The sequence below is a fragment of the Coenobita brevimanus genome, chromosome 97 (genome assembly GCF_032717465.1).
Source record: "Coenobita brevimanus isolate Jiangsu-jjx chromosome 97, ASM3271746v2, whole genome shotgun sequence".
Taxonomy (NCBI): domain Eukaryota; kingdom Metazoa; phylum Arthropoda; class Malacostraca; order Decapoda; family Coenobitidae; genus Coenobita; species Coenobita brevimanus.
Genome location: NC_137050.1, coordinates 45,825,426 through 45,853,318, shown reverse-complemented (window position 1 = coordinate 45,853,318; position 27,893 = coordinate 45,825,426). Strand labels below are relative to the sequence as shown.

General features: G+C 39.9%; 1 protein-coding gene across 1 annotated transcript in view; it reads left to right on the top strand.

Moving 5' to 3' along the window:
* The window catches only part of LOC145413687 (uncharacterized), a 247,632-nt gene that overhangs the window by 123,041 nt on the left and 96,698 nt on the right, over positions 1 to 27,893 (top strand). The window contains exons 7-9 of the mRNA XM_080283342.1: positions 3,792 to 3,914; positions 15,627 to 15,749; positions 21,804 to 21,926. Of these exons, the coding sequence (XP_080139468.1) occupies positions 3,792 to 3,914; positions 15,627 to 15,749; positions 21,804 to 21,926 (369 nt within the window). The remainder of the gene's footprint in view (positions 1 to 3,791; positions 3,915 to 15,626; positions 15,750 to 21,803; positions 21,927 to 27,893) is intronic.

The window sequence follows — 27,893 nt, the reverse complement described above, 5'->3', positions numbered from 1 at the left end:
CGAATTGCAGTGTTTGATGTCCTGCAGAAACGCCCAGTCTTTTTGCTAATTAAGTTTAGGGTTTAACCAGTAAACTGGGTCAGCGTTTGATGTCCTGCAGAAACGCCTTGACTACGTTTCCTGGTTAATAATGTAAACAGTGTACTTTTTGTAACATAAGTACTGTGCTAGGGAGAGAGAGAGAAATGACACTTTTGATGCTCCATCTTGATTGCTTTCGCAGGTGCAGCAGGCGGGTGCAGCATTGCCGTGCAGAACAGCTGATCGTCCATGACGCATGCTGCCGCCTCTTCTCTTCTGCCTCATCGTCATCATTTACTATTGATTTGCATTATGTAATTTTACACGTAGGTAGTGTTACACCACAACTGTCACACCTACACCGTGTATTACATACATCACGCTACATAACAATTAGTTGTTAATGTAAATGTAGCGAACTTTTCGCTCAGTTTTACCTGAGTAGAGGATTTTTCACCATCGTCACGGAGTTTTTCCCTCAAGCTTGCTTCTATTAACGTAAACACAAGGTTTTTTCGCTCACTGGCGACTATGACTTTCTCCTGTAGCAGGATAGCACACACACCACAGTATGAATCTTGTGTGACTGAGTTAGGATTTATATGTATGTATAATGAAATTTTTTTTTCCTGAGAAAAAATTTCATTTTGATGGGGCATAATGTCATGAGTTAGTGCGATCTTATATCTAAACAAACTCATAACATTAAACTTTGGTGAGAAACCGCGAATTCTAGTGGAATCCCAGTATGTATCACTCAGTCAACTGCCACTGATTCACCCGATCGGGAGTGTTCTCAAAACCATTTTTCACTGTTTCATAAGAGATTGTCTTTGTGCGCGACAATAGCACCTCCGCTGAGTGATTTGTTATGGGCGTGTTTCGCTCATTCTAGCCGTTAGCAAGTGCGGCTCGACACTTGCCTCTTTCTCACAACTTGAACTCAGTCAAGATTTGAGCTCCGTGGAAGCAGGTTAGCAGAGTGTGTGGCAGTGTCCTTCCTTAGTTGGCGCCCAGTTCCTGCCACCACTGTTGTCCAGTTCCTGAATTTCCACCTAGCGTGATTTGGCAAGAGGCTCAGCGTGTGCAGCGTCCTTCCTCAGCAACGACGCCCAGTCATCCGCTTAGTCCACTCTCTGACCAGTATTTCTTTTCGTTTTCCTAGGTTTAAGAGTTTAGCTTTTGAGTGAGCGAGTGAGTGTGTTCTCCTTACTTTGAATTCATTTTGAAACATGTAACGTAAATTTGTTTCATTGTAATCAATAAATTTTCAGTTCTTTTCCTTGAGCTTAATGTAATGTAAACTCGTGTTTTATTTCTCCATTAAGCTTATTTCACTTATAGCTCCTAGTTTGTATAAACGCTTTGCATTATTCACAACTGGTACTTAGGCCAGTCCTTTTGTATTAAGCTTAAAATCCGTTGTGCAACCAGGAGTTAATTGCACCAGCAAGATCCTGCTTATCATTCATAGCATTAGTTATTGATTATCAGGGGTGGAGTCTTTCTCCAGAGGCCAACAGTACTAATAAACAGCACGTGTGAATAATTAGTCTCTGCTGTGTACTGTTGAGAAAGTTTATAAATTCTCGTCCTTAGAGAATCGGCAAAGTAAGCCGGCATAAAGTAATCTTTGCTTGATTTTCACAAGTCAATTCTTTTTCCCTGCTCTTAAGTATTATCGAATATTTTCTTTAATATTGCATACTCTTAAAAACCCCGTGACATCTACATTTAACAATCTTTCAAAATACTCCACCATCTCTTCCTTACTGCATCCAATTCAGTTAACATCCTTCCATCATCTGCTTTTACTCGCTCTTCCCTCCCAGAGTCTCCCTTTTGCACCCTTTTCACCTCCTTCCAAAACATTTTCTTATTCTTTTGAAAATTCTCATGTCAACCGCCTACCCCAGCTCTCATCTGCTGCCACTTTAGCATCACGCACAACCCTTCTCGCCGAATTCCTCTTTTCCTTATACCTCTCATATGACACCTTATCCTTCCTCTGCAGCCACACTTCATATACGTGTCTCTTCTCAGCCACAGCCTAACTTACCTCCTCGCACAACCATTCACTTCCTTTTCTTATACCACCATCCACTCGTCTCACACCACACACCTCATCCACATGCCCCACCACAGCACTCTTAAACAACTGCCATTCCTCCTCCACACTGCCATTTTCCTGATCTTTCACTGTGTTCCACTCATCTTTCACTTTCTCCTGATTCTTTATCATTTTCTCTCTTTTATCCAACTCACTCAGTTTCAAAACCTCCCTGCCACACCTAACTCTCCTAGCTGTCATCCATCTATTACCTAGGGTACTCTTAACTTTCCCTCCACCAGGTAGTTGTCAGACATACCTTCACCCTCCCCTCTCAGAACTCTCACATCCAACAATCTTCCTATTACTGTACATTCCTGGATACAACCACATAGTCCATCAATGCTCTATCAACAACCATTCCACTCTCCTGTCTCACCCATGCATGGTTATAAATGTCTTTCTTCTCAAACAAGGTATTTCTAATCACCGTCTCTCGCTCAATACACATCCCTATCATTCGTTCCCCATTTTCATTTCTTCCAGGCACACCATGCATACCAACTACACCTTCAACGGCTGCATTTCCCACTCTAGCATTCTGATTTCCCATCATTACCATATTCACATTCGCTCCAAAACTCTGCAGACACTCATCAATATCGTTTCAGAAAGACTCCCCCTCTTCTTCATCTCTTTCACTACCAGGCCCATATGCAATCACAAACACCCACAACTCACGTTCAAATTTCGCTTTCACCTACATCAGTCTCGATGACACCTCCTTCCATTCAGTCACACACTGCCGCACATCCGGACTCGCTAACAAGGCCACACCTTCCTTACCCTTCCTCTATCAACACCTGACAATCTTCCATTCACACTTCCAGACTTAGACTCACCTTTCCCTTTCATCTTTTTTTCATTCAAAGCTAACACATCCAACTTTCTTCTCACAAACAGACTCCAAATCTCCTCCCTTTTAGCCTCAATCGTACTACATCCACCCACATTTATAGACCCAATCTTCAGGGTACGAGGATAACTCAGTCCTCCATCCCATTCTCTAGCCTGTCTCTTTTTTTAGGAACTAAAAAACAGAGGAAGGGGTCCCTAGTCCCCTCACCCCGCCCCTTTTAGTCACCTTTTACGACACGCAGGGAATACGGTGGCAGTATTCTTCCTAACACAACCTGGGCGTAGAACAGTAGTACTACCCCATAATGCTCCCCCCTCCACGCTACAGAGGGGGACACGATGATGATAATAATAATAATAATAATAATAATAATAATAATAATAATAATAATGATAATAATAATAATAATGCATATTCTTCTACGGTTAGAAGATATCAAAAGCTAATTATGTATTTGACTTAATTTTGCTAAGAGGCAGACGATCACACTCATTTACAGAAATCCACTCAAGAAATTTTTCAGATTTGCTATTACTCCCAAATTATGGCCATGCCCTTGGTCCCTTCAACATTCATTCTTCTACCATAAACAAACACCTACACTGACAGTCTCCTGCCCTCTCCTTCCGCTTCTAAATGACTCGAAACACACGCTCTGACATTCGCCTTCACACCTCCAGAGAGAGACGATCGGTAATGCCGAGTGAAAAAAAAAAAAAAAAAAAAAAGCTAACCGTACTTGCGTATATTAGTACACAGGTAAGAGTATATACGGGCTGACCCATCCTATGACCTCCGCAGAGAGAAGGTTGCAGCGACAGTCAGTTCCAATGTGAGGCAGATGGCAGGTGCATCAACATCAACTGGAAGTGTGATGGCGACAACGACTGTGGTGACAACAGTGATGAAAGAAACTGCACTGAGGTAAGAGGCAATAAGAAGCATATTTAAAACCACCAATACACCCTACATTACCACAACTGCAATACTTTAACAAGAATCTTAGCATACAAATTTAAGTCTTGGCTTTTTCAGTGTGAGGTGACCTTCAAGCTCGAAAATTATGTTTACATTATGTTTCTGAAGTATTTACTCGCATTATTTTGCCGAAATCTATGAAAGATCCTGGATCTGCTTACAATCTGATTGCAATATTACTCGTTGGTGCTGAAGGAAGTGTGTTTAGGAATATAAATAGTTTACTTGAGGCATATTTTTTCTTTCAAGTAAATTCCACACACATCGCCACCAAGATATTTGGAGTGACATACAAACCCCACTCGCCTTCTGGGACCAGATACAAAACATCAAGGGGCAGTGCTCATCCAGACTGACTCACGGCACTTGTAGGGGCTGTTCCTTAGCTTCATAAAGAAAACCCTTCCTTCTCGACAGACAGAATATTAGAGCAGTGATGCCTTGTACCTCTTCGACATGAGCCATGATCCAATCAGCCACCAACTGCAATTCCTAGCAGGTCATACTGAGCAACTGCCAATACTTTATACCTGAATGCACTGAAACCACTTCCACAGTTCACTTACACTTTAAATGTAAAGTCCTATCTGTACGAAAATAATATGAGAGGCACATATTTCTACCCATATGCAGAAGCCTGTGGTAACACATAACAGACAACAGAACCTGTCAGCACATCGAGGCACATAAAACCAACACCAAGCAATAATTAGCAAACCTCCTTCAACAAAACCCATCTTCAAATACTCTAACATTTGTGCTGAAGAAATACTCACAAACTCATTTCTTGCACAGGGCAATACAAAACGTCGATCATAATAATGTATTACAAGCTTCCCATCCTGACATGCTAAGGTGAATGATAAATACTGGTGTTAATGATGCAGACTACATGGAAGAGAGATCAGAGAAAAGGAAGGCTCTCCCTTGCTCACTACACGAGAAGTTCAATTGCTGGCGGGAAAATTGAAAGTATAATACAAACTGAAAACTCTTGATAAATTCATTTATCAAAGCCAGTGAAAAATTCTAAGATGTGCTGGATCTCTGACGTATGATTTCAGAAACAAGCAGTCAGAGAATATAGATGTAAACATTCTATCATTTCTCTGGAGGAATGCAAAAGCAGATCACATATCCTATAAAATTTGAGATGTAATCTTATATATATCTATCCACTATTTTTGACATTTAATTCTACTGTCTTTTACTGAAAATTGTAATTTTTCTCACTGAACCTCACGTCATTATACTTTTTCTCATTTTCAATGTTTATTATCACTAGCCACAAGATTTTGTTTGTCAGTATAGCAGTTTTTATAATTTCCGTAATAATGAAGTTAGCAATATCCTATTTATCTATCTATCTATCTATTGCCAGACGCCTCAATCCCGTTTGGGGTGGCCACAAACAAATCGCCTCCAAGTCGCCCTGTCCCCCGCCATTTCACTCCCCTGCTCCCAACTCACACCTCCCTCTCTCATATACCTCTCCACCCCATCCCTCCATCTCATCCTCGGCCTCCCCCTCCCTCTTTCCCCCTCCACCTCACTTACATACACTCTCTTCGTCAGTCTTTGACCCTCCATCCTCTCCACATGGCCAAACCACCTCAGTGTGTTCCTCATAACGCTTCCTATCACATCCACATCAACACCACAACGCTCCTTTATATCCTCATTCGTCAGCCTGTCTCTCCATGTGACTCCACAGGCTCCTCTTAAATAACTCATTTCCACGGCTCTCACTCTTGACTTGTGTCCTTCCAACAATGTCCAAGCTTCACTTCCATACGTTAGAGTTGGTATCACAATACTGTCATGTAGTAACTTTTTCACTTCCATGCTCACTTCCCTGTTTCTTATCACTGCTTTCAAAGAACCAGCAACCTTTCTTCCCTGCTGTACCCTTTCAAGCACTTCACCCTCCAAACCTCCATCCTTACTCATCACACTACCCAAGTACTTAAACGTACTCACATTTTCCAATTCCTCACCATCCAACCTCGCTGTACATTCACTGACTTCACCTCTCTCAAAGACCATCACTTTACTCTTCCCTACATTCACCTTTAGATTCCGTTTCTTACACACTCTCTCAAACTCATCCACCAAGCCTTGCAGCTCCCCTTCGTCTTCACTCAACAACACGGCATCATCTGCAAAAAACAGTACAGGGAGTTTCCAAACACTATCCTCTCTCACCAAGGCCACTCCAACATCCACTACCCTACCTTGTACCTCTTTTATCCTGCTTCAGCTAATTAGGTCGTCATTTTTCATTTCGTAACTTGATACAAAAACGAAACTTAGTTTTAGTTAATTGTCTGCTGGATATGATTGATGAGATATATGATTCACAAAAAGTGAAAAGTGCAATTGATGCTCTTTTAATATTTGCAGTGTGGTTTAGATTATATACACTTATATTATGCTAGTGCTGGGCAGCAAAAAAAAAAAAAAAAAAAAAAAGAATTGCATTACAAACTAAAATTCTTTCAATTATAAAACTTTTGCAATTACCATTATCTTTGTTTCTATGCCGTTACTGAGACCGAAAAGTCCAAATCTTATCATAAAGTTACAAAACAAAACAAAATCCTATATATTTTTCCGTTGCGATTTCCGACTATTTCATGCCGTCGCGTCGTACATGACACTCCCTCGACTTACTCCAACTAATGAAAAAAGAAACAGATCGACATAGAATTAACCCTTCTCGGAAAAAAACTCACACACACACACACACACACACACACACACACACACACAAACAGCTTGACTCTATTATTATTGCCCGCCTCTAGAAAGCAGAGTGATAATGTTTTGGGCTGCTTGTGTGTGTGTGTGTGTGTGTGTGTGTGTGTGTGTGTGTGTGTGAGTTCCAATTATATCTCATGAACGGCTTGAGCTATTAACACGAAACTTTCAGGGTATCAAGATATGGCCAAAATCTTGGCCAAGTTCGAAAATGATCACTCGGGGTCAACGTCAAAGTCACCAAAATGGCTGCCAAAGGTCAACTAGTTTTTATCGCCCGCCTTCAGCACCATAGTATCTCATGAATGGCTTCAGCTATGAACATGAAATCTTAGGGGTATCAAGATATGGCCAAAATCTTGGATTTGACCAACAACATATTCTGGCGGGCGATTAGCATCCGGCTCCCGAATGCTTTTCTTTTATTTGAAAGATACGATTTATGAAACGAATGGTCTGAGGGTGGGCACATGTGTACTCTGGTGATACCGTGCTATCATCCGCAGAGAGAGTGTGACGCCGGCCAGTTCAATTGTAATAATAACCAAGGCACCATTGAGGCATACAGGTGTGACTGTGACAACGATTGTGGCGACAACAGTGATGAGATCAATTATTGGCCTCTAGTGAGTGCAACAAAAGAGTAAACTTCAAGACATATAAACCAAATTACTAATTACCGCTTTATAACAATGGTAAGATAAATCACCAGTTTGCCATGTCTAGTAGAAAGAGAGTTTAAACTTTTTTTTTTTTGCGAATTTATATGATACTTTGGCGACTAAAAATCAAATTTCTTGAGGATGTGCAATTTTTAACATCCAATATATTCGTCGGAAAGAAATGCTTGATTCTAATCGTAGTAACTCGGCAAGTAAACCCAGTACGAAGATAATGAAAAGCCCAATATCTGTATGTATTTGTCATGCTTGGTTGTATCAGTTACAACAGTTTCTTCATCGGTCCAAAAAACTGTGCTTCCCATATACATGTTGTACTGAAGGAAAGGAAATAGTAAGAGTGAAAGTTGCACAAACTGCAGTAATTGATGATAAAGCCTCTGCCGTAGGAACTGAAGCATTGCTAGCGTTCAGGAGCATATGGCTACAGTCATTGCACAACCCCATGCTGTAAGGATGTATTTCACTGAACATGAAAAAGAATTATGTTTTGGTGTGCCTAGAACGCGTATATGATCCCGAGCTGGTATATGAACGTGTTATCGGATTATTGGTAAGTTCATGTGACCTGAACCTTGAAGACGTCTTAGCCTGTAAGCATACCCTCCTGAATAGTCCCTCACGATGGTCAGATGAAATTGTCAAAGACAAAGTCAATTTAAAAAAAAAATCTTATTCATGATACAATCCCTGAGTCTTTTTCATACCAGAGGTATCAGTGTATGATGTGTCTTCCCTGTTCAGAACGATCAGTAGTCCGGTAATTCTCTATTACTTGCGTGATCATCAATTCTTTTAAAGCATTTGTTTCCACTTTCCTTACAGACCCCGACGCCCTACTTTACTCTGACAGATATTACTCATAAAGCATCAAAAAGCATCAAAGCATTCACGGGAATACAGAGGACAAGTTCTAGTTAAGTGAAACTCTGACCTTTGCCATACTACTGCACCAAAACCAACTGTCCTACCCAGGAAAAAAATAAATAAATAAGAAAGAGCAAGATTCCTGACTACCGTACCAACACATACCGGTGCCGACTGTATAAATTTCCATTGTGATCTTGATTGTCGGTAGCTTACAGTTAAATAGAAATACTTTTTTCTTCATTAATCTTTTCCTCTAATACCAGTTTTCATTCATATAGATCAAAACTGAGCTCAGTTTGCCAAGTGACATTAGCCATTGACCTTCCTCTGTGCCTTTCATTTTTGACTCATTGTTCACAAACTAGAATCTCTTTATCCATGTTAACCATGAACTTTTCCTTAGACCTAAGGATACACCATTAGCTGGTCTGTTGTTTTTATAACCATTGGTCAAAGGTCAAGTCAATTTACACAATTTTTATCCCAATTACAACTAACTTCGTAAAAAGGACTTTGAATGCAACAAGGAGAAAGGGAATCGAATTTGGCAACAGTTAGTCACCGATGAATCTCACAGGAAAAGATCAACGGTCAACTGAAACAGTTTTTATACAAAGTACACTTAACTCATGCACCAAGATTGATTCAAGTGAGATCATATTTAATTCCCCATACACAGACATCCGAAGATGAACTTTGACTACCGTGTGACGTTTACTTTTGATTGACTGTTCTGAAAATTCAGTGTCTTTGTCAATTCCTAATGCTTAACCCTCCCAACAAGCTTGTTTGAATCAGATCAAAATTAAGTTGACACTGCGTCGTGACCTAAGGATCTGACCAGTTTCTTATGCTTTGGCAGTTCTGAAAACCGAATATGTTTATTCTTGCATTATCATCAATACATCCACAAAGTTTGATCTAAATTGGATTAAAATTAAGCTAACATTGCCCAATGACCTTTACCTTATACTTATTGTTCAAAAAATCAATGGCTTTATTCACTGCAAAACCTCAACCTTTCCACCAAGATCAACACAGTTCAGGTAATTTTCTTTATATACACACGTCTTCGTGTTTGATCTTGCACTGTTACCTTCACCTTTGATTGGTTGTTCTACAAACTTAAATTTATTCTTATACAACTCACTTTTGCCACGAGTTTTGTCGAAATTGGATGAAAAGTATTAAAGCTGAGTTTATTACGTCGGTGTGTGATTATGCCCTGTAGCTTTGGCTTTTGACCTATTGTTCTAGAAAGAAAGAATAAAAAAGTGTCCTCATGGCGTGTCCCCTTACCTTTCCTCGAAGTTCAGTAAACTGGATATATATTGTTTGAGTTATACTGCTAACACAGACAGACATATAAATATATACATACACAGACACCACTCAAAGCACAACAAAAGCTCACACTTCGCAAGGGCGGGTGCTAGAAAATGGAGGAGCACTCAGGAAGTACAACACCCACGCCAATCAATTGGTATAAAGACTGATGTTCGACTTTGTCTTGTGACACTGATCTTGGAATGATATTATCGACATCAAGTTAGTATTATAAGTGGTGGCGACCATGTGGTTTGCCTTCTTCTTCCTTCACCTTTATCATTGTGTCTTCCCTTTTCTCATCCTACTTTTCTCTTTGCTTCCTGTCACATTATTACTCTTCTTTCCACATCAGATAGCTCTACACTGAGTGCCAAGCTTAATGGTTTCCTGTAACCACAGAAAACCATTTATAGCGCTGGGTGGTAACCATACGTCCAGATCATAGGTTGAAGTGAAACTATGTTGCCGCTGTTGACTGGGTGGAGGGACGCAAATGTTGCATCTTCCCAGGAACCAAACCTCAATTATCTTCGCCAAGCCTTGCTGTGATGAGGCAGTGTCAGCCTGATGGGACTATCGATTCATTGCACGGGACGTCATTTCAGCTGTGATTGCGTGCCTTTGATTGACGGGGCTGCTCGACCAGACAGACTGGAGTTGATCATCAACAACAACAACTCTAAACATTGAACTGCTTCATCTTTGAATCGCTTCAGCCATCCACCAAGTTTATCATAAATCAGATAAAAACTCGCGGTTGTAAACTTGGATTTTAATTATTACCTCCGACCTTCACATCTGGCTGTTTGTTCTTAAAGTCGAATATCAATTTTAATTATTACATCTAACCTTCACATCTGGCTGTTTGTTCTCAAAGTCGGATATCTTTATCTAAGCTTGCCGTACCTTGGAGTTTTCAACTAAGTTGGTCTATATCGGACAGAAACAGTTTCAGTTGACGTATTCATCTCACCTATATCACCTAACATTCCTGAAAAATAATACACAACCTCCTCGGTGTTCCTGAATTCCTCCAATGAATTTGCTACAGATCACACGAAAACTAGATTAGTGGTTTTATTCATTTACAGACACACCACTTTACCTTTGAATAGTCTCAATACACTTCCTCTTTTCCTCGCCATACTTTGAAACCTTCCAGAAGCTTTCATGTGTGCCAGATATAAAACGTTAAAATTGACATGAACTTGCTGTGAGACCTTGACTTTTGACCTATTGTTCACAGATTAAAAACATAAAAAAAATGAAGTAATGGCATCTTCAGAATGAACTGACTGAGCTCGATATTACATTTTGCCCAAAACAATGAGAGATCTTTTCTTCGCTTATATCCTAATTGGAGGATTGTTTGTATGGAACCCAGAATGTTTAAGAAAAATATAAATATTTAAAATATCTTTCCTGAAGCATAATTTTCCTGTAAGTAATTGCCACACTCATCCTCACCAAGATCTTTGGAGTGACATATGACACTGGGTTCATCTTCTGCGACCACAAACAACACATGAGAATGCTATGCTCAACCAGATTCAACTTCCATAAGGCACTTATAAAGGCAGATGCTTGAATCATAAAGAAACACTCTTCCTCCTCGACAGGCAGTATACTAGAGCAGTGATGCCCTGTGTCTCCTTGCCATGGGCCCTGATCCTATCAAACAACAACCCCAATACAGACCGTACAGAACAATTGCCTACACTTTATCCCCGGTTGCACTTATGCCACTTTCACAGCTCACACACACATTGAATGTACTGTACAGTCTTTTTGTAAGAGAAAATACTGATATGGCGGGGGACAGGGTGACGTGGAGGCGATTTGTTTGTGGCCACCCCGTACGGCATTGAGGCGTCTGGCAATAGATAGATAGATAGATAAAGGCACACATTTCTACACGGTAACCTTTGGTAACACAGAACAGACGACAGAACCTGTCAACGAAAAGAGGTACATATAGCCAACTCCAAACAAATATTACCAGACACTTTTAAACAAAATCCACCTCCACACGCTCTAACACGTGCAACGAGGAAATACCCGGAAAACTCATTTCGTGCTTAGGGCAATACCGCGATCAGAATAATGCATTTCAAGCCTCCCCTCCTGACGTGTTAAGGCGAATGATAAATAATGGTGCTCATGATGCAAACTACATGGGCGAGAGAAGATCAAAGAAGAAGATGGCTCTCCCTTGCTCACAATACTTTCAGGTATAATATTTGACTAGAAAATCAAACGAATAATATATTTACTTAAGAAAATAATCAAAGACAATAAAAAACTATGATCTGCTTTATCTCTGACGAGTGAAACAAGCAGTCAGAGATTACAGAAAACATTCTATCATTTATCTAGTGGAATAGAAATGCAGAACACACAACCTATACAATTTGAGATGTATTCACATTTATATCGCTAACTACTGATTCTGACACCTCATTCTGTTGTCCTATTTTATCAAAATTATATTTTTTACCACTGAACTTCATGTCATTGTACATTTTTCGTCTTTTTGACTGTGTATTATCAATAATGATTAAAATTTCTTTAGGCTACCCATATAGCATATTTGATCACAATTTGCTGGAATACAGAATTTACACAATAATTGCCTGCCTAAGCTGATTAGGTTCTCGTTGTTCATTCATGACGATACTAAATTGAAATTTATGTCAGTTAAATTGTCTCCAGGACACCTGAGATCAGACATATGATTAATGTAAAGTGAAAAGTGCAAATGGTGCTATTTAAAACATTTGCAGAGTGGTTAGACTGAATACGTTTATGATGCTTTTTCTTTAAAAGATTTAATATATGAAACTTTTTTTTTTTTTTTTTAACAAAAAGACAAGGGCGACGAATTTAAACCTTGTAATATGACCTTGGGATTAGACTGGTATCAAAATATAAACCCCTCATACTTTCCATACTCAAAACTCATCCCCCAACCTTTGTGTAAATTGGATGAAATCTGTTTAGGTTGCCAGTGTTTGAGAAGCCTTTGACTTTGGTCCGTAACCTTGACCTATGACCTTTATTTCATTATCAGCTGATCAATCTCATGGCTATCTGAAATTTGGCCATCTTACTATTTTGTATCAGGAAAAAAAAAAACAGTTTTTTGTACACACACACACACACACACACACACACACACACACACACACACACACACACACACACACACACACATACACACACACACACACACACACACACACACACACACACACACCGCCCGCTGGTGCAGTGGTAACGTTCTCGCTTGCCATCTGGTAGACGGGAGTTCGCGTCTCGCTCAGGTTGCGAAAAGTTTCACTGACGAAGTGGGTGGTTACTGTCCCCCTTGAGCAAGGGGACGGGTGTGTGCGTGTGTGAAGGTCACAGCCTTGCCCTTAGATCGGACTATATGAGCTTTCAGCTCCCTTCCGGGAGGGTAAAAGCTGACGATCACGACCATCAGGTGATCCTGACCGACCCGGTGAATTACACACACACACACAGACACACATACACACACACACGAGTCGGGAAATGAACATCCCTGCCATTTAACCTTGACCTTGCAAATAAATATTCTTAATAAGAAAAGTCTCTTTATTCTTGGCATACATTCAACTTTTCTTCAAGATTATTCTGAATTGGATAAAAATTGTGAGACTTGATTATGCTAGTTCAGGGTTCAACGTATCCTTCTAATCATGCTTTTAAACAGTGGTAAAAAAAAAAAAAAATAAAAAAGGTTTACTGACAGATCATACCTCAACCCTTCCACTAAGTTTGGGTAAGATTTAATAACATTTTTCTGAGCTAATTTCTTCACACACACACACACACACACACACACACACACACACACACACACACACACACACACACACACACACACACACACACACACACACACACACACACACACACACACACACACACACACACACACACACACACACACACACACACAAGAACGCACCACTACTAAATCTACTACTAATGCTAATACTGTTATTTCATACAGCACATAAAGTCCATCCATGTGGATATTGTATTTTGACGATCAGTAGGCTCAGTAATGCAATTTAGCATCTGAGGTTTTGGTGGAATAGTTCAAACCAGCCTACATAAAATAGTCTCTTGGGAGAGTATTGTCGTTACCAGGAATATGCTATACCTCTTGATATCCATTTCTTTTATTTAAAAAAAGTTCAGTTATTACAATGCAAACAACATTTTATACCGTTACAGCCACAGGTTGGTAGCTTAGTCCATTCCCACCAGAGAAAAAGGCCGACAACTACCCCTCCCCGGCAATCCTCGTCCAACGGCACGAACACCGGAAACACCAACACAGCTAATAATTTTACCAGGCAACAACAACAACAACAACAACAACATCAACAACAAATACTACTACTACAACAACAACAACAACTACTACTACTACTACTAACACTCACAGTATGAAGCACGTTTCCCCCGCATAAATGCAAGCAAACTCCTAAAATTGTTAATTTCCTCAAAACTTTCGACAACTAACCACAAAAGTTACCCTTGATACAAGATTTTTATATTTGTGTGCATTCGTGCTTTTTATTCTCTTTTGGAGACACATACTATACCCCCACTTATAAGAGAAAACGGATATCGGGAAACCAAAATCTGCAAGGCTCGGTAGATGAGTTTGGGAGTGTGTGTAAGAAACGGAATCTAAAAGTGAATGTAGGGAAGATTAAAGTTATGGTCTTCGAGAGAAGTGAAGTCAGTGAATGTACAGCGTGGGTGGATGAGGAGGAAATGGAAAACGTGAGTGCGTTTAAGTACTTGGGTAGTGTGATGAGTAAGGATGGAAGTTTAGTGGTGAAGTGCTTGAAAGGGTACAACAAGGAAGAAAGGTTGCTAATTCCTTGAAAGCAGTGATAAGAAACAGGATATTGAGCATGGAAGTGAAAAAGCTACTACATGACAGTATTGTGATACCAACTCTAACGGATGCGAGTGAAGCTTGGACCTTGTTGAAGGGACAAAAGTCTAGAGTGAGATCAATGGAAATTAGTTATTTGAGAGGAGCCTGTGGAATCACATGTAGAGACAGACTGACAAATGAGGATGTGAAGGAGCGTTATGGTGTGGATGTGGATGTGATAGGAAGCGTGAGAAGAAACATACTGAGGTTGTTTGGCCATGTGGAGAGGATAGAAAGAGAGACTGACGAGAAGAGTGTGAGTGAGATGCAGGGAGAGGAGAGGGAGGATGAGATGGAGGGATGGAGTGGAGAGGTATATGAGAAAGGGGGGGTGTAAACTGGGAGCAGGGTAATGAAATGGCGGGGGACTGGACGACATGGAGGCAATTTGTTTTTGGCCACCCAATACGGGATTGAGGCGTCTGGCAATAGATAGGTAGATAAATGATGATAATAATAGTAATAATAATAATAATAATAATAATAATAATAATAATAATTAATAATAATAATAAGAAGAACAAGAACAACATCAGTAATAATAATAATAATAATAATAATAATAATAATAACAAAAATAACAATAATAATAATAATAATAATAATAATAATAATAATCCACCTATCCACCATCCAATCCTATGTTGCCCTCTTTGGAGCGTAGAAGCCCGTGGCTGGGCAGATTGGTCCTGGCATTTAAGATGAGAATGAATAATAATAATAATAATAATAATAATAATAATAATATAATTATTATTATTATTAATTAAGTTGGAACAGGTGAAAGCAATCATAAGCTGATGATATATTTGACTTCATTTGAACAGGAGGCAGATGATTACCCACATTTTTGAAAATCTGTTTAAAATATTACTCTGATCTGTCACCCCCAAATGATGGCCATGCCCAAGCTCACGTCAGCAGTCATTCTTCTACCATAAACAAACACCCACAGTGACACTGGAAACTGTACTTGCTTATATTGGTAAACAGATAAGAGTATATCCAGGCTGACCCTTCCTATGACCTCTGCAGAAACAAGGTTGCAGCGACAGTGAGTTCCAGTGTGAGGCAGATGGCAGGTGCATCAATATCAACTGGAAATGTGATGGTGACAACGACTGTGGTGACAACAGTGATGAAAGAAACTGCACTCAGGTATGAGTCCACAAGAAGCGTTAAAAAAAAAAAAAAATGTTCACCCTACATTACTACAGTTACAATATAATCACAATAACCTTAGCATACAAAATTATGTAGTGGCATTTTCATTGTGAACTGACCTACAACCTCGAAATTTATATTTACGTAACGTTTCATGAGGAATTAACACTATTTTGCCGAGACCTCCGAGAGATATATTTTTGCTTATAACCTAATTGGACCGTTACTTGTTAGTAATGAACCCAGAGTGTTTAAAGATATATAAATATTTGAGATTTTACCTAAGCATATTTTTCTTGAAAAAAAAAAAAAAAAAAAAAAGTTCAAATATTATCCATCCATCCATCATCTAATCCTACGTTGCCCCATGAGGAGCGTAGGAGCCCGGGGCTAGGGAAGTTGGTCCTGGCATTTAAGATGAGAGTGACCAGCCTCATTTCTCCCTGAGTGGCATCACGTGAGCAATAAATCCCAACCACCCCTTGGATATAAACCTTCACCGGCTCAATCCGATTGGTGCACCGTTATTACCCACTAAACACCAGGCGCCAAAATTTGGTTATATGGTTACCACCCAGCGTAGTAAATGGTTTCCTGGTGTACAGGAAACCATTTGGCTTGTCACTCAGTGTAGAGTCACCCACAGGCAGAAGGAAGAGGAAAGAATGAAGGAAAGAAAGACAAAAGAGAGAGTGTAAAGGCACCTGCAGGCAGAAGAAAGAGGAAAGAATGAAGCCAAGAAAGATAGAAGAGAATGGATGGAAAGAGGGTTGGAGGAAAGGGCAGACACCCAAGAGCAGCACTACATCAAATGAGTGGATGGTGAAGGCCCCCACTTATTAAATATGATATTTTGCCAAAACCAATGAAAGATTTTTTCTTTGCTTGCTTCTTAATTGGACGATTAGCCTACTTGTTGGTATGGAACCCAGTATGTTTAAAAATATAAATATTTAAAGTACTTTTCCTGAAGCATAGTTTTCCTAAAAGTATGTGCCACACTCATCCTCATCAAGATCTTTGGAGTGACATATGACACTAGATTCATCTTCTGGGACCACAAACAAGACATGAGAAGGCAGTGTTCAACCAGATTCCACTCCCTCAAGGCACTTATAAAAGTAGATGCTGGGCATCATAAAGAAACACTCTTCCCCCTCGACAGGCAGTATACTAGAGCAGTGATGCCCTGTGCCTCCTCGCCATGGGCCCTGATGCTATCTAACACCAACTCCAATACATTGCAGACAGGACAGAGCAACTGCCTACACATTATCCCCGGCTGTTTTTTGCCACTTTCACAGTTCACTTACACACTGATTGTACAGTCCTTTCTGTAAGAGAAAATCTTGATATGACAGGCACATACTTCTACGCAGCAACATGTTGTAACACAGAACAGACGACAGAACATGTCAACAGAAAGAGGCACTTCTTTAATGACAACACCAAACATTAATAGTCTCTTTTCAACAAAACCCACCTCCACTCTAACACATGCAACGAAAAAATAACCAAATAACTCATTTCGTGCTTAGGGAAATACCGCGATGAAAATAATGCATTACAATCCTCCTCTCCTAACATGTTAAGGCGAATGATAAATAATGGCTCTCATGATGCAAACTACATTGGCGAGAGAAGGTCAAAGAAGATGGCTCCCTCCCTTGCTCACAATACTTTCAAGTATAATAGCTGACGAGTAAATTAAACGAAGATCATCTTTATTTGAAAAAAAAAAAAAAATCAAAGATAATGAGAAATTCTAAACTCTGCTGTATCTCTGGCGAATGATTTCAGAAACAAGCGGTCAGAGATTATAGAAAACATTCTATTTGAACCAGTGGACTGGATATGTAGAACACAAAACCCACAAAATTTGAGACGTATCTGGATTTATATCTCTATCTACTGGTCTTGACACCTCTTGTCCTATTTTATGAAAACTAAATTTTTTACCACAGAAATTCGTGTTATTATATTTTGTTCACATTTTTAATGTGTATTAGCACTAGTAATTAGAGCTTGCTAAGGCTATCTGTATGGCAGATTTGATAACAATTTGCTGTAATACAGAAGTTACACAATAATTGCCTGCTTCATCTGATTTGCTCCTCGTTGTTCATTTCATGACGATAAAAAAATGAAAATTATTTTAGTTATATTGTCTCCAGGTCATCATGGATCAGGCAAATGATTAAAGAAAAGTGAAAAATGCAAATTGTGCTCTTTCGAAACATTTGCAGGGTGGTTAGGCTAAATACGTTTATGATTTTCTTTACAAGATTTCGTGTATGAAACTATTTTTTTTTTTCCACAAAAAGACAAGGGCGATGATTTTATACCTTGTAATAAGACCTTGACATTTGACTGTTATCAAAATATAAACCCCTCATACTTTCCATACCCAAAACTCATCCCCCAACCTTTGTGTAAATTGGATAAAATCTGTTTAGGTTGACAGTGTTTGAGAAGCCTTTGACTTAGGTCCGTAACCTTGACCTATGACCTTTATTTCATTATCAGCTGATCAATCTCATGGCTAGCTGAAATCTGGCCATCTTTTTTTTTTTTTTAATCAGGAAAAAAAAAAAGAGTTTTCTACACACGCACACACACACACACACACACACACACACACACACACACACACACACACACACACACACACACACACACACGAGTCGGGAAATGAACACCCCTGCCCTTTAACCTTGACCTTGCAAGTAAATATTATTAATAAAAGTCTTCATTCTTGGAGTACCCTCAACTTGTCTTGAAGATTAGTAAAAGTTGGATAAAAGTTATGAAACTTGATTATGCTAGTTCAGGGTTCAACTTATCCTTCCAATCATGCTTGTAAATAGTGCTAACAAAGAAAAAAATTGTTTACTAACAGCTCGTACCTCAACCCTTCCACTAAGTCTGGGAATAATTTAATAACATTTTTCTTTGCTAAGTTCTTCACACACACACACACACACACACACACACACACACACACAAGAACGCACCACTGCTACATCTACTACTAATGCTACTACTACTGCTAATACTGTTGGTTAAAACAGTACATAAAGTCCATCCATGTGGATATTGTATTTTCAGGCTCAGTAGGCTCAGTAATGCAATTTACCGTCTGAGGCATTGCTGGAATGGTTCAAACCAGCTTACATAGGATAGTCTGTTGGCAGACTTGTGGTTACCAAGAATATGCTATAACTCTTGATATCCATTTCTTTTATTTAAAAAAAAAAAAAAAAAGTAGTTATTACAATGCAAACAACATTTTATACCGTTACATCCACAGGTTGGTTCAGCTCTTTAACACAGTAGCTTAGTCCATTCCCACCAGAGAAAAAGGCCGACAACTACCCCTCCCCCGCAATCCTCGTCCAACGGCACGAACACCGGAAACACCAACACAGCTAATAATTTTACCAGGCAACAACAACAACAACAACAACAACAACAACACAACAACAACAAATACTACTATTACTACTACTACTTCCACTCACAGTATGAAGCGCGTTTCCCCAGCATCAACGCAAGCGAGTTTCTAAAATTGTTAATTTCCTCAAAACTTTTGACATCTAACCACAAAGATTCTTGGATTTGTCTGCATTCGTTCTTTTTATTTTCGTTTCAAGACAAACTATAAGTCCACTTATAAGAGAAAACGGATATCGGGAAACTGAAACCTGCAAGGCTTGGTGGATGAGATTGGGAGTGTGTGTAAGAAACTGAATCTAAAGACGAATGTGGGGAAGGGTAAAGGTCTTCCAGAGAAGTAAAGTCAGTGAATGTACAGTGAGGTTGGATGAGGAGGAAATGGAAAATGTGAGTGTGTTTAAGTACTTGGGCATTGTGATGAGTAAGGTTGGAAGTTTACAGGGTGATGTGTTTGAAAGGGTGCAACAGGGAGGAAAGGTTGCTAATTCCTTGAGAGCAATAAGAAACAGGGAAGTGAGCAGGGAAGTGAAAAACCTACCGCATGACAGTATTCTGGTATCAACTCTAACGTATGGATGTAAAGCTTGGACCATGTTGGAGAGACAGAAGTCAAGATTGACAGCAGTGAGCATGTGGAGTCACATTGAGGGACAGACTGACAAATGAAATAGTGAAGGACCGTTGTGATATGGATGTGGGTGTGACAGGAAGCGTTAGAAGAAACACAGTGAAGTGGTTTGACCATGTGGAAAGGATGGAGAGTGAGAGACTGACGAAGAGAGTGTATGTGAGAGAGGTGGAGGGGGGTAGAGGGAAGGGGAGGCCAAGGATGAGATGGAGGGATGGAGTGAAGTATACGAGAGAGGGAGGTGTGACCTGGGAGCTGGGCAGTGAAATGGCGGGGGACAGGGCGACATGGAGGCGATTTGTTTGTGGCCACCCCTTACGGGATTAAGGCGTCTGGCAATAGATAGACCTATATGCAAGTGCGTCGTCATTGTGCTGACAAAAACGAACTTTAGAATGGCTAACATATGTAAAAACGAATAGCGCGTGGATAATTCTTCAGATATAATGTGATTTTACATTGTTTTAACGGAGCTGAATCCGCGTTCTTTATTACTGCAAGTTGCACAGCGTTATAGTATGATAATAGTTTTGTGAATCATGCAGTACAAAGCTGAGTTGATCGTTATTGCATTTAGAAAAGACAATCACTGCTGTGGCTTTACTAAGGAAAAAGTTATTAACCTCTGGAAAGTATAACTGTTGTGTCAAGTTTGGCATGGCTGTACGTTTTAACTTCTCGCCAATACACCAACAGTAAATTTAACTCACCGACTTCGCTCTCTAGTTATAAACTACATGTATTACTACTACTACTACTACTACTACTAATTATTATTATTATTACTCGTTGTTGTTGTTTTTATTATTACAAGTCGCGAGGCGAATCTGTTGTTGTTTTCGGTTTGTGTGTGTGTGTGTGTGTGTGTGTGTGTGTGTGTGTGTGTGTGTGTGTGTGTGTGTGTTAGCATAATAATCGCAACCGCTCAGAATATCATAATAAAATTTTAGAGGTGTGTTGCAGGGGAAAAAAAAGGGATCACGAGTTCGAAATTGGTGAAAGTAGGTCAAGGACTGTCTCTCTGTTACCACAATAACTTTGCTAACTTTGGAAACGCTCAAGATGATACCACAAAACTTCACAGGTGAGTACGAGTAGTAGGGATGCAAATCTACGAATTTTGTTTTCAGTTTCTCTGTCTGTTTGTGTGTGAGTCTGTTGAGACGATAACGTCGCAACCGCTCTAGATATCATCACAAAATATTACAGGTGTGTACAGGGGCGCACCCAGGAATTTTCTAAGGGGGGGGGGCCCGTAGTGAGGTGAGGTCAGGTAATCCGATAATTACTGGGAGGTCACATGCAGGTTTAGAGTCAGAGAGGTGCTGGCTCATGTGTTACTCTTTGTTTTGTACTTGTCAATTTTTCAGGTTTTGCTGTTACCGAAATAAATATTACAGGTGTGTACCCTGTGTAGTAGGGATGAAAATCTCCTACGAGGTCGAAACTGGTTAAAGTAGGTCAAGGTCAAGGGCATATTCCGAGCCGCGCTAGATATGTATTGGCTCGCGGCTGGTATCATTTCCCCCTTGGGTGAGCCTGTAGTTATCATCATTATAATAATAATAATAATAATTATTATTATTATTATTATTATTATTATTATTATTATTACTACTACTATTACTATGATAATTGTTGTTTTTAATATTATTAAAATTTTACTAATAATAAGAATAAGAATAATAAGAATAATAATGGTGGAACAGGTGAAAGCAATCACAAGCTGATAATATATTTGACTTTATCGTAATAGGAGACAGAAGATTATCAACAGTTCCGAGAATCTGCTTAAAGCATTACTCTGATCTATATCCCCCAGTTGACGGCCACGCCCTCGCTCACGTCAGCAGTCATTCTTCTACCATAAACAAACACCTACACTGACACTTTAAACTATATTTGCGTATACTGGTAAATAGGTAAGAGTATATCCAGGCTGACCCTTCCTATGACCCCCGCAGAAACAAGGTTGTAGCGACAGTGAGTTCCAGTGTGAGGCAGATGGCAGGTGCATCAACATCAACTGGAAATGTGATGGTGACAACGACTGTGGTGACAACAGTGATGAAAGAAACTGCACTCAGGTATGAGTCAACAAGAAGCATAATAAAAAAATAAAAATAAAACTATTCTCCGTACCGTACCACAATTACAGTACAATGATAAAAATCTTGGCATAAAAAATGATGTAGTGGCATTTTCATTGTGAACTGACCTACATGCTGGAATTTTACATTTACATAACGTTTCATGATGTATTTACACTTTTTACTTTGCCGATAGGTATAAAAGATCTTTTATTTGGTTACAACTTAATTGGAACTGTAATTGTTAGTAATGAACCCAGAGTGTTTAATAAAAATATACATATTTAAGACAGTTTACCTGAACATATTTTTTTTACAAGTAAAATGCCACACACATCCTCACCAATATTTTTTAAGCGACATATGGAATTGGACTCGCCTTCCTAGACCACATACAAAACATCAAGAGGCAGTGCTTAGCCATTCAACACCCTCAGGGCACTGACAGTGGCAGATACTAAGCTTCATAAAGAAACACTGTTCCAACTCGAAAGACAGTATATTAGGGCAATGGTGTCCTGTGCCTCCTTGTCATAGGACCTTATCCTATCACACAGCAGCTGCAATACAATACCTCGATTAGAATACTCGTTATGTATTACAATCCTCCCGTTGTGACATACTAACGTGAATGATATATAATGGTGTTCATGACGGAAGTCGCATGGACGAGAGAACATCAGAGAAGACGAAGACTTCCCTTACTCACTCTCTCCTCAGGTATATATAATTACTGACACTGAAACAGAACAAATAATATAACTTTAAAAAATCAGAAATTTTAAATCAAAGACAGTGAAAAATTTTGTCGTCTTCTGTGTGTCAGACGTACGATTTCAGAAAGAAGGAGTCAGACAATATGGACGTAAACAGTCTGTCATCTATCAGGTGGAATGGAAAACCAGAACTCATATCCCATGAAATTTGAGAAGTACCCATCATTTTATCTCTAACTCCTGTTTCTGACACCCTATTTCATTCTCTTATCTTACAAATAGTAATTTTATCCATACATCGAAATTTCATTTTTTACCACTGAACTTCGCGTACGCATTTTTTTTTTTTTTTACCGCATTTTTACTATTTTATCACTAAGGCCCTCATCTCTCCCTATTTCTTCCATCTTTACTGTCACTTTTTATTACTCATCTCTCTTTATTTTTGTGACAAGCCCAATGGTCTCCTGTAAGAAAGGAAGCCATATAAAACGCTGGCTGGTAATCATAAAACCTATCCATACGTGTTCCCTACGTGTCAGTAAGTGGGTAGACGGAGAGTTAATGTGCCTTCCCGTAAAACAATTGACTCAAAGACAAATGGCCACCCCTTACGGGGTTACGGCATCTGGCTGGAGATAAATAGATTAAAACTACGGACTAGATTTTTTTTTATCAGTACAGTAAGTTTTATAAAATTATTCCTAATACTAAGTTTACTCAATAATAGCTTGTTTCAGGGTGATTAGTTTATAGTTGCTCATTTCATGACATGATTAAAAAGAGATATGTATTTAATATGAAAAGAGATGTGCAATTGGTGCTCCTTAGAAATGCATGCAGGGTAGTTCAAAGATACGGTATGAACTATTGGTCAGAGGATTGGCTTGCATGTAGTTAGGTGTTACCGTGTTACCATCCGCAGAAAGAGTGTGACGATGACCAGTTCAAATGTCAGGGTTGGCACCAAACCAGGTAACCCAGTTTTACCCACCCGGGTTTTTTTCAATAAAACCCACTTGAAAAAACCCACTATTTTACCCACTTTACTGTTTTTTTTTTTTTTTACAATTATTTAATAATAAATTCAGTTTTCTTTGATTAAATGGTTACATTTTTTGCACACAATATCAGAAGTAAAAAATAGCTACTTAATCATATTCCCTTTCACTGGTTAAAAAACACAACATCGCCAAGTATTTATAATATATCTTGGAAGCATAATCTTAGTGATTAGAAAAAAAAAAAAAACATTACCTTTCTCATCACCAACATAAGTAAAACATGCTCTTTGCATATATGAATGTTGTTCTTTGATTTTTTCAAAACTGTTCATAATACTTCTATTATTCTATTAGCTTCTATGACCAATATCCTTTTCATTTGAAATGATAATAGTTTTGTCACAGTAAATTATGGTTCTTGTCATGTTACCCAGCCGATAATTTTTTTTTTTTCGTGTCCGACTCTGGGCAAAGGCTTCAGGGCCTATTTCTCGGGGGCAGTGACCTATCCCAAGGCCCACTAGACCTCCTACACCTCCACATGTCACCACTTCAGCGCTAACACCCATCATCCATATTGAATACATGCTAGGGCTGTCTCATACAGGACTGGTGTACTGGTATTAGCGGGAGTATTTTTACGACATGTCGGCGGGTCATCTGATAGATCAGGAAAGTCTGCTTTTAGGACATTCAAATCCTTAAACTGTTCCCTGCCCCAGTCGGGATTCGATCCTGGGTACGTTAGGACTGCAGGCCGCCTCTCTACCGATTCAGCCACCGCCTCCCCCAAAAGAACTGTTTTTTTCCAAGTAAAAATGAGGGTGTTGTGGTACCGACTGCGTTATATGGGGCTGAAACATGGAATATGGGTGTAGCAGAGAGGAAAAGTTTGAATGTAATGGAGATGAGATGTCTGAGGAGTATGTGTGGAGTGACGCGTATGGATCGAGTGCGAAATGATGAAGTGCGAAGGAGAACTGGAGTTGTTCGGGAGATGGCTGGTAGAGTTGAGCAGAGGGTGTTGCAATGGTTTGGGCATATGGAGAGAATGGATAATGAGCGATTGGTGAAAAAGATAACTAGATCTGATGTGAGAGGTGTAAGACTGAGAGGAAGACCACGAATAGGATGGATGGACAGTGTGAAGAGAGCGCTGGATGCGAGAGGGATGTCTGTTGAGCAAGGAAGAGTGGCTGTGCGTGACAGAAATAAATGGAGAGAAATTGTGAATGAATAAGTGATGACGCAGCCCTGAGGGGATATTCTCCCGCATTTGGTCTGATCAGCTAGTCAGGTCAGGTGCGGGTAAGGGGATGGGTCTGTTATGATGTGGCAGGGGTAAACCAGTTCTGCTGTCGGGCCCTGCTGTGGATGTCACTGCTTGCATTGCGCAGTTGACCCTTGTGCGGTGTGATGCGGTGAGGATCTGTCCGTTCTCCCCTTTGGGGCTAAGATGCGAATAAATGTGTTTGAATGGATGAGTAAATGGAGAGTGAGTCGTCCTGTCTCGGCTACCTCCCTTTCCTTGGGGGAAGCAGCCTAGGTATATAGATAGATAGATAGAAAAATGCAATTCTTTGCCTCAATGATAAAATAAAAATGACACCACTTCTAAATGACTTACCAACATGAAATAATATTTCCTGAAAAATAACAACATTATTCCTTACTGGAATTTCAGAAAATCAGGTCAAAGTTTTCTTCATCTTAAGAATATTTTTACATTGCTTTCCTTCTCAGCAGATTCAGTTTTTATACGTCCACATGTAATGTGGTCGTATTATGCAGTCGACCCTGTGTGTGTGTGTGTGTGTGTGTGTGTGTGTGTGTGTGTGTGTGTGTGTGTAAACAAGCTGGAGGCCACAATTCTTGACAGATTTGGTTCAAATTTGGCATGATCATTTATTTTACACAGAGGAAGGCTGTTGCTGATTTGGTGCATGCCTGCTCTGTAGCAGGCAACCCATGGATAACAGCCAAATAGGTCAAAACATGATTGTGTTCATTTCCCTCATTCAGATAACTGTGAAAAATAAGATTTTATTGGGCTATTCATAATTATGTATTGCGGAAACATTATTTTTTTAATTTGTGGTAAACTTTGAAATAACCCGCTTTTGCCCGGGTTTTGGGGGTATTTTATGAAAAAAAAAAAAAAAAAAAAAAAAAAAAAAAAGGTGGGTTGGGCTTTTCAAAAAAAGTGTTTGTTTTTTTTTGCCAACCCTGTCAAATGTGACAACAACCGATGCGTCAGGGAGTCATACAGGGGTGACGGTGACAACGACTGTGGCGACTACAGCGATGAGGTCAACTGTTCCCAGGTGAGTGCTGCGGAACAGTGAACGTTAAGGCAAATTATTGACTACTCTTTTATAACAGTCTGGAGGAAAATCAGCAGTTTGCCCTTTGGAGTGGAGAGTCAATACTTATTAAAATTGTTTATTTAGTTCTTTAATGACTAAGAATCATATTTCTAGAGAGTATGTAGTTTTTAATATCCAATATAACCTATCTATCTATCTATCGATTGCCAGACGCCTCAATCCCGTTTGGGGTGGCCACAAACAAATCGCCTCCAAGTCGCCCTGTCCCCTGCCATTTCACTGCCCTGCTCCCAACTCACATCCCCCTCTCTCATATACCTCTCCACCCCATCCCTCCATCTCATCGTCGGCCTTCCCCTCCCTCTTCCCCCCTCCACCTCACTCACATACACTCTCTTCGTCAGTCTTTGACCCTCCATCCTCTCCACATGGCCAAACCACCTCAGTGTGTTCCTCATAAAGCTTCCTATCACATCCACATCAACACCACAACGCTCCTTTATATCCTCATTCGTCAGCCTGTCTCTCCATGTGACTCCACAGGCTCCTCTTAAATAACTCATTTCCACTGCTCTCACTCTTGACTTGTGTCCTTCCAACAACGTCCAAGCTTCACTTCCGTACGTTAGAGTTGGTATCACAATACTGTCATGTAGTAACTTTTTCACTTCCATGCTCACTTCCCTGTTTCTTATCACTGCTTTCAAAGAACCAGCAACCTTTCTTCCCTGCTGCACCCTTTCAAGCACTTCACCCTCCAAACCTCCATCCTTACTCATCACACTACCCAAGTACTTAAACGTACTCACATTTTCCAATTCCTCACCATCCAACCTCGCTCTACATTCACTGACTTCACCTCTCTCAAAGACCATCACTTTACTCTTCCCTACATTCACCTTTAGATTCCGTTTCTTACACACTCTCCCAAACTCATCCACCAAGCCTTGCAGCTCCCCTTCGTCCTCACTGAAGAACACAGTATCATCTGCAAACAACAGTACAGGGAGTTTCCAAACACTATCCTCTCTCACCAGGGCCACTCCAACATCCACTACCCTACCTTGTACCTCTTTTATTACCCCATCCATGTACAGACTGAACAACCATGGAGACATGACACATCCCTGTTTCAGCCCAACTTTCAAAGAGAAAAATTCACTTAGTTCACCATCCACACGCACTGCAGCCTTCGCACCATCGCACTTACTCTTCAAAGCATTCAACAACATCCCATCTACTCCATATATTCTTAACACTTTCCACAATCCTTGTCTATCCACCCTGTCATATGCTTTCTCCAAATCCATGAAAGCTGCATACAACTTCTTTCCCTTCTCTAGAAACTTTTCCACTAAAGATCTAAGAATGAATATCTGATCTACACAACCTCTTCCCTTCCTAAAGCCTCCCTGTTCTTCTCCAACTAATTTCTCTGTTCTTTCTCTAACTCTGTCAATAAGTATCCTACCATACACTTTTCCTATTATACTAAGAAGACAAATGCCCCTATGATTACCACACTCTTCTTTTTCCTCTTTTCCCTTGTACAAGGGAATAATTATACCTGACTTCCAATCCTCCGGGACTCTACCATCCTCCCAGGCCAATCTGCGCATCTTCCACATCCATTCTACTACTATCTCTCCCCCATGCTTCAGCATTTCACCACACACTCCATCAATTCCTGGGGTTTTCCCCGATTTAACTTTTTCCATTGCTTCCACAACTTCTATCCTACTGATTTCTTCCTGTCTTCTCACCTCCCTCCCTCTCCCAGCCATTCCCCAGCCACTTATACTCGCATTACATCCATCCTCTATGTTCAACAATTCCTTAAAGTGTTCTCTCCATCTGCTCACTTTTTCTCCCTTCTCCACTAGTAATCTACCATTTTTATCTTTCACTCCCCTGCTA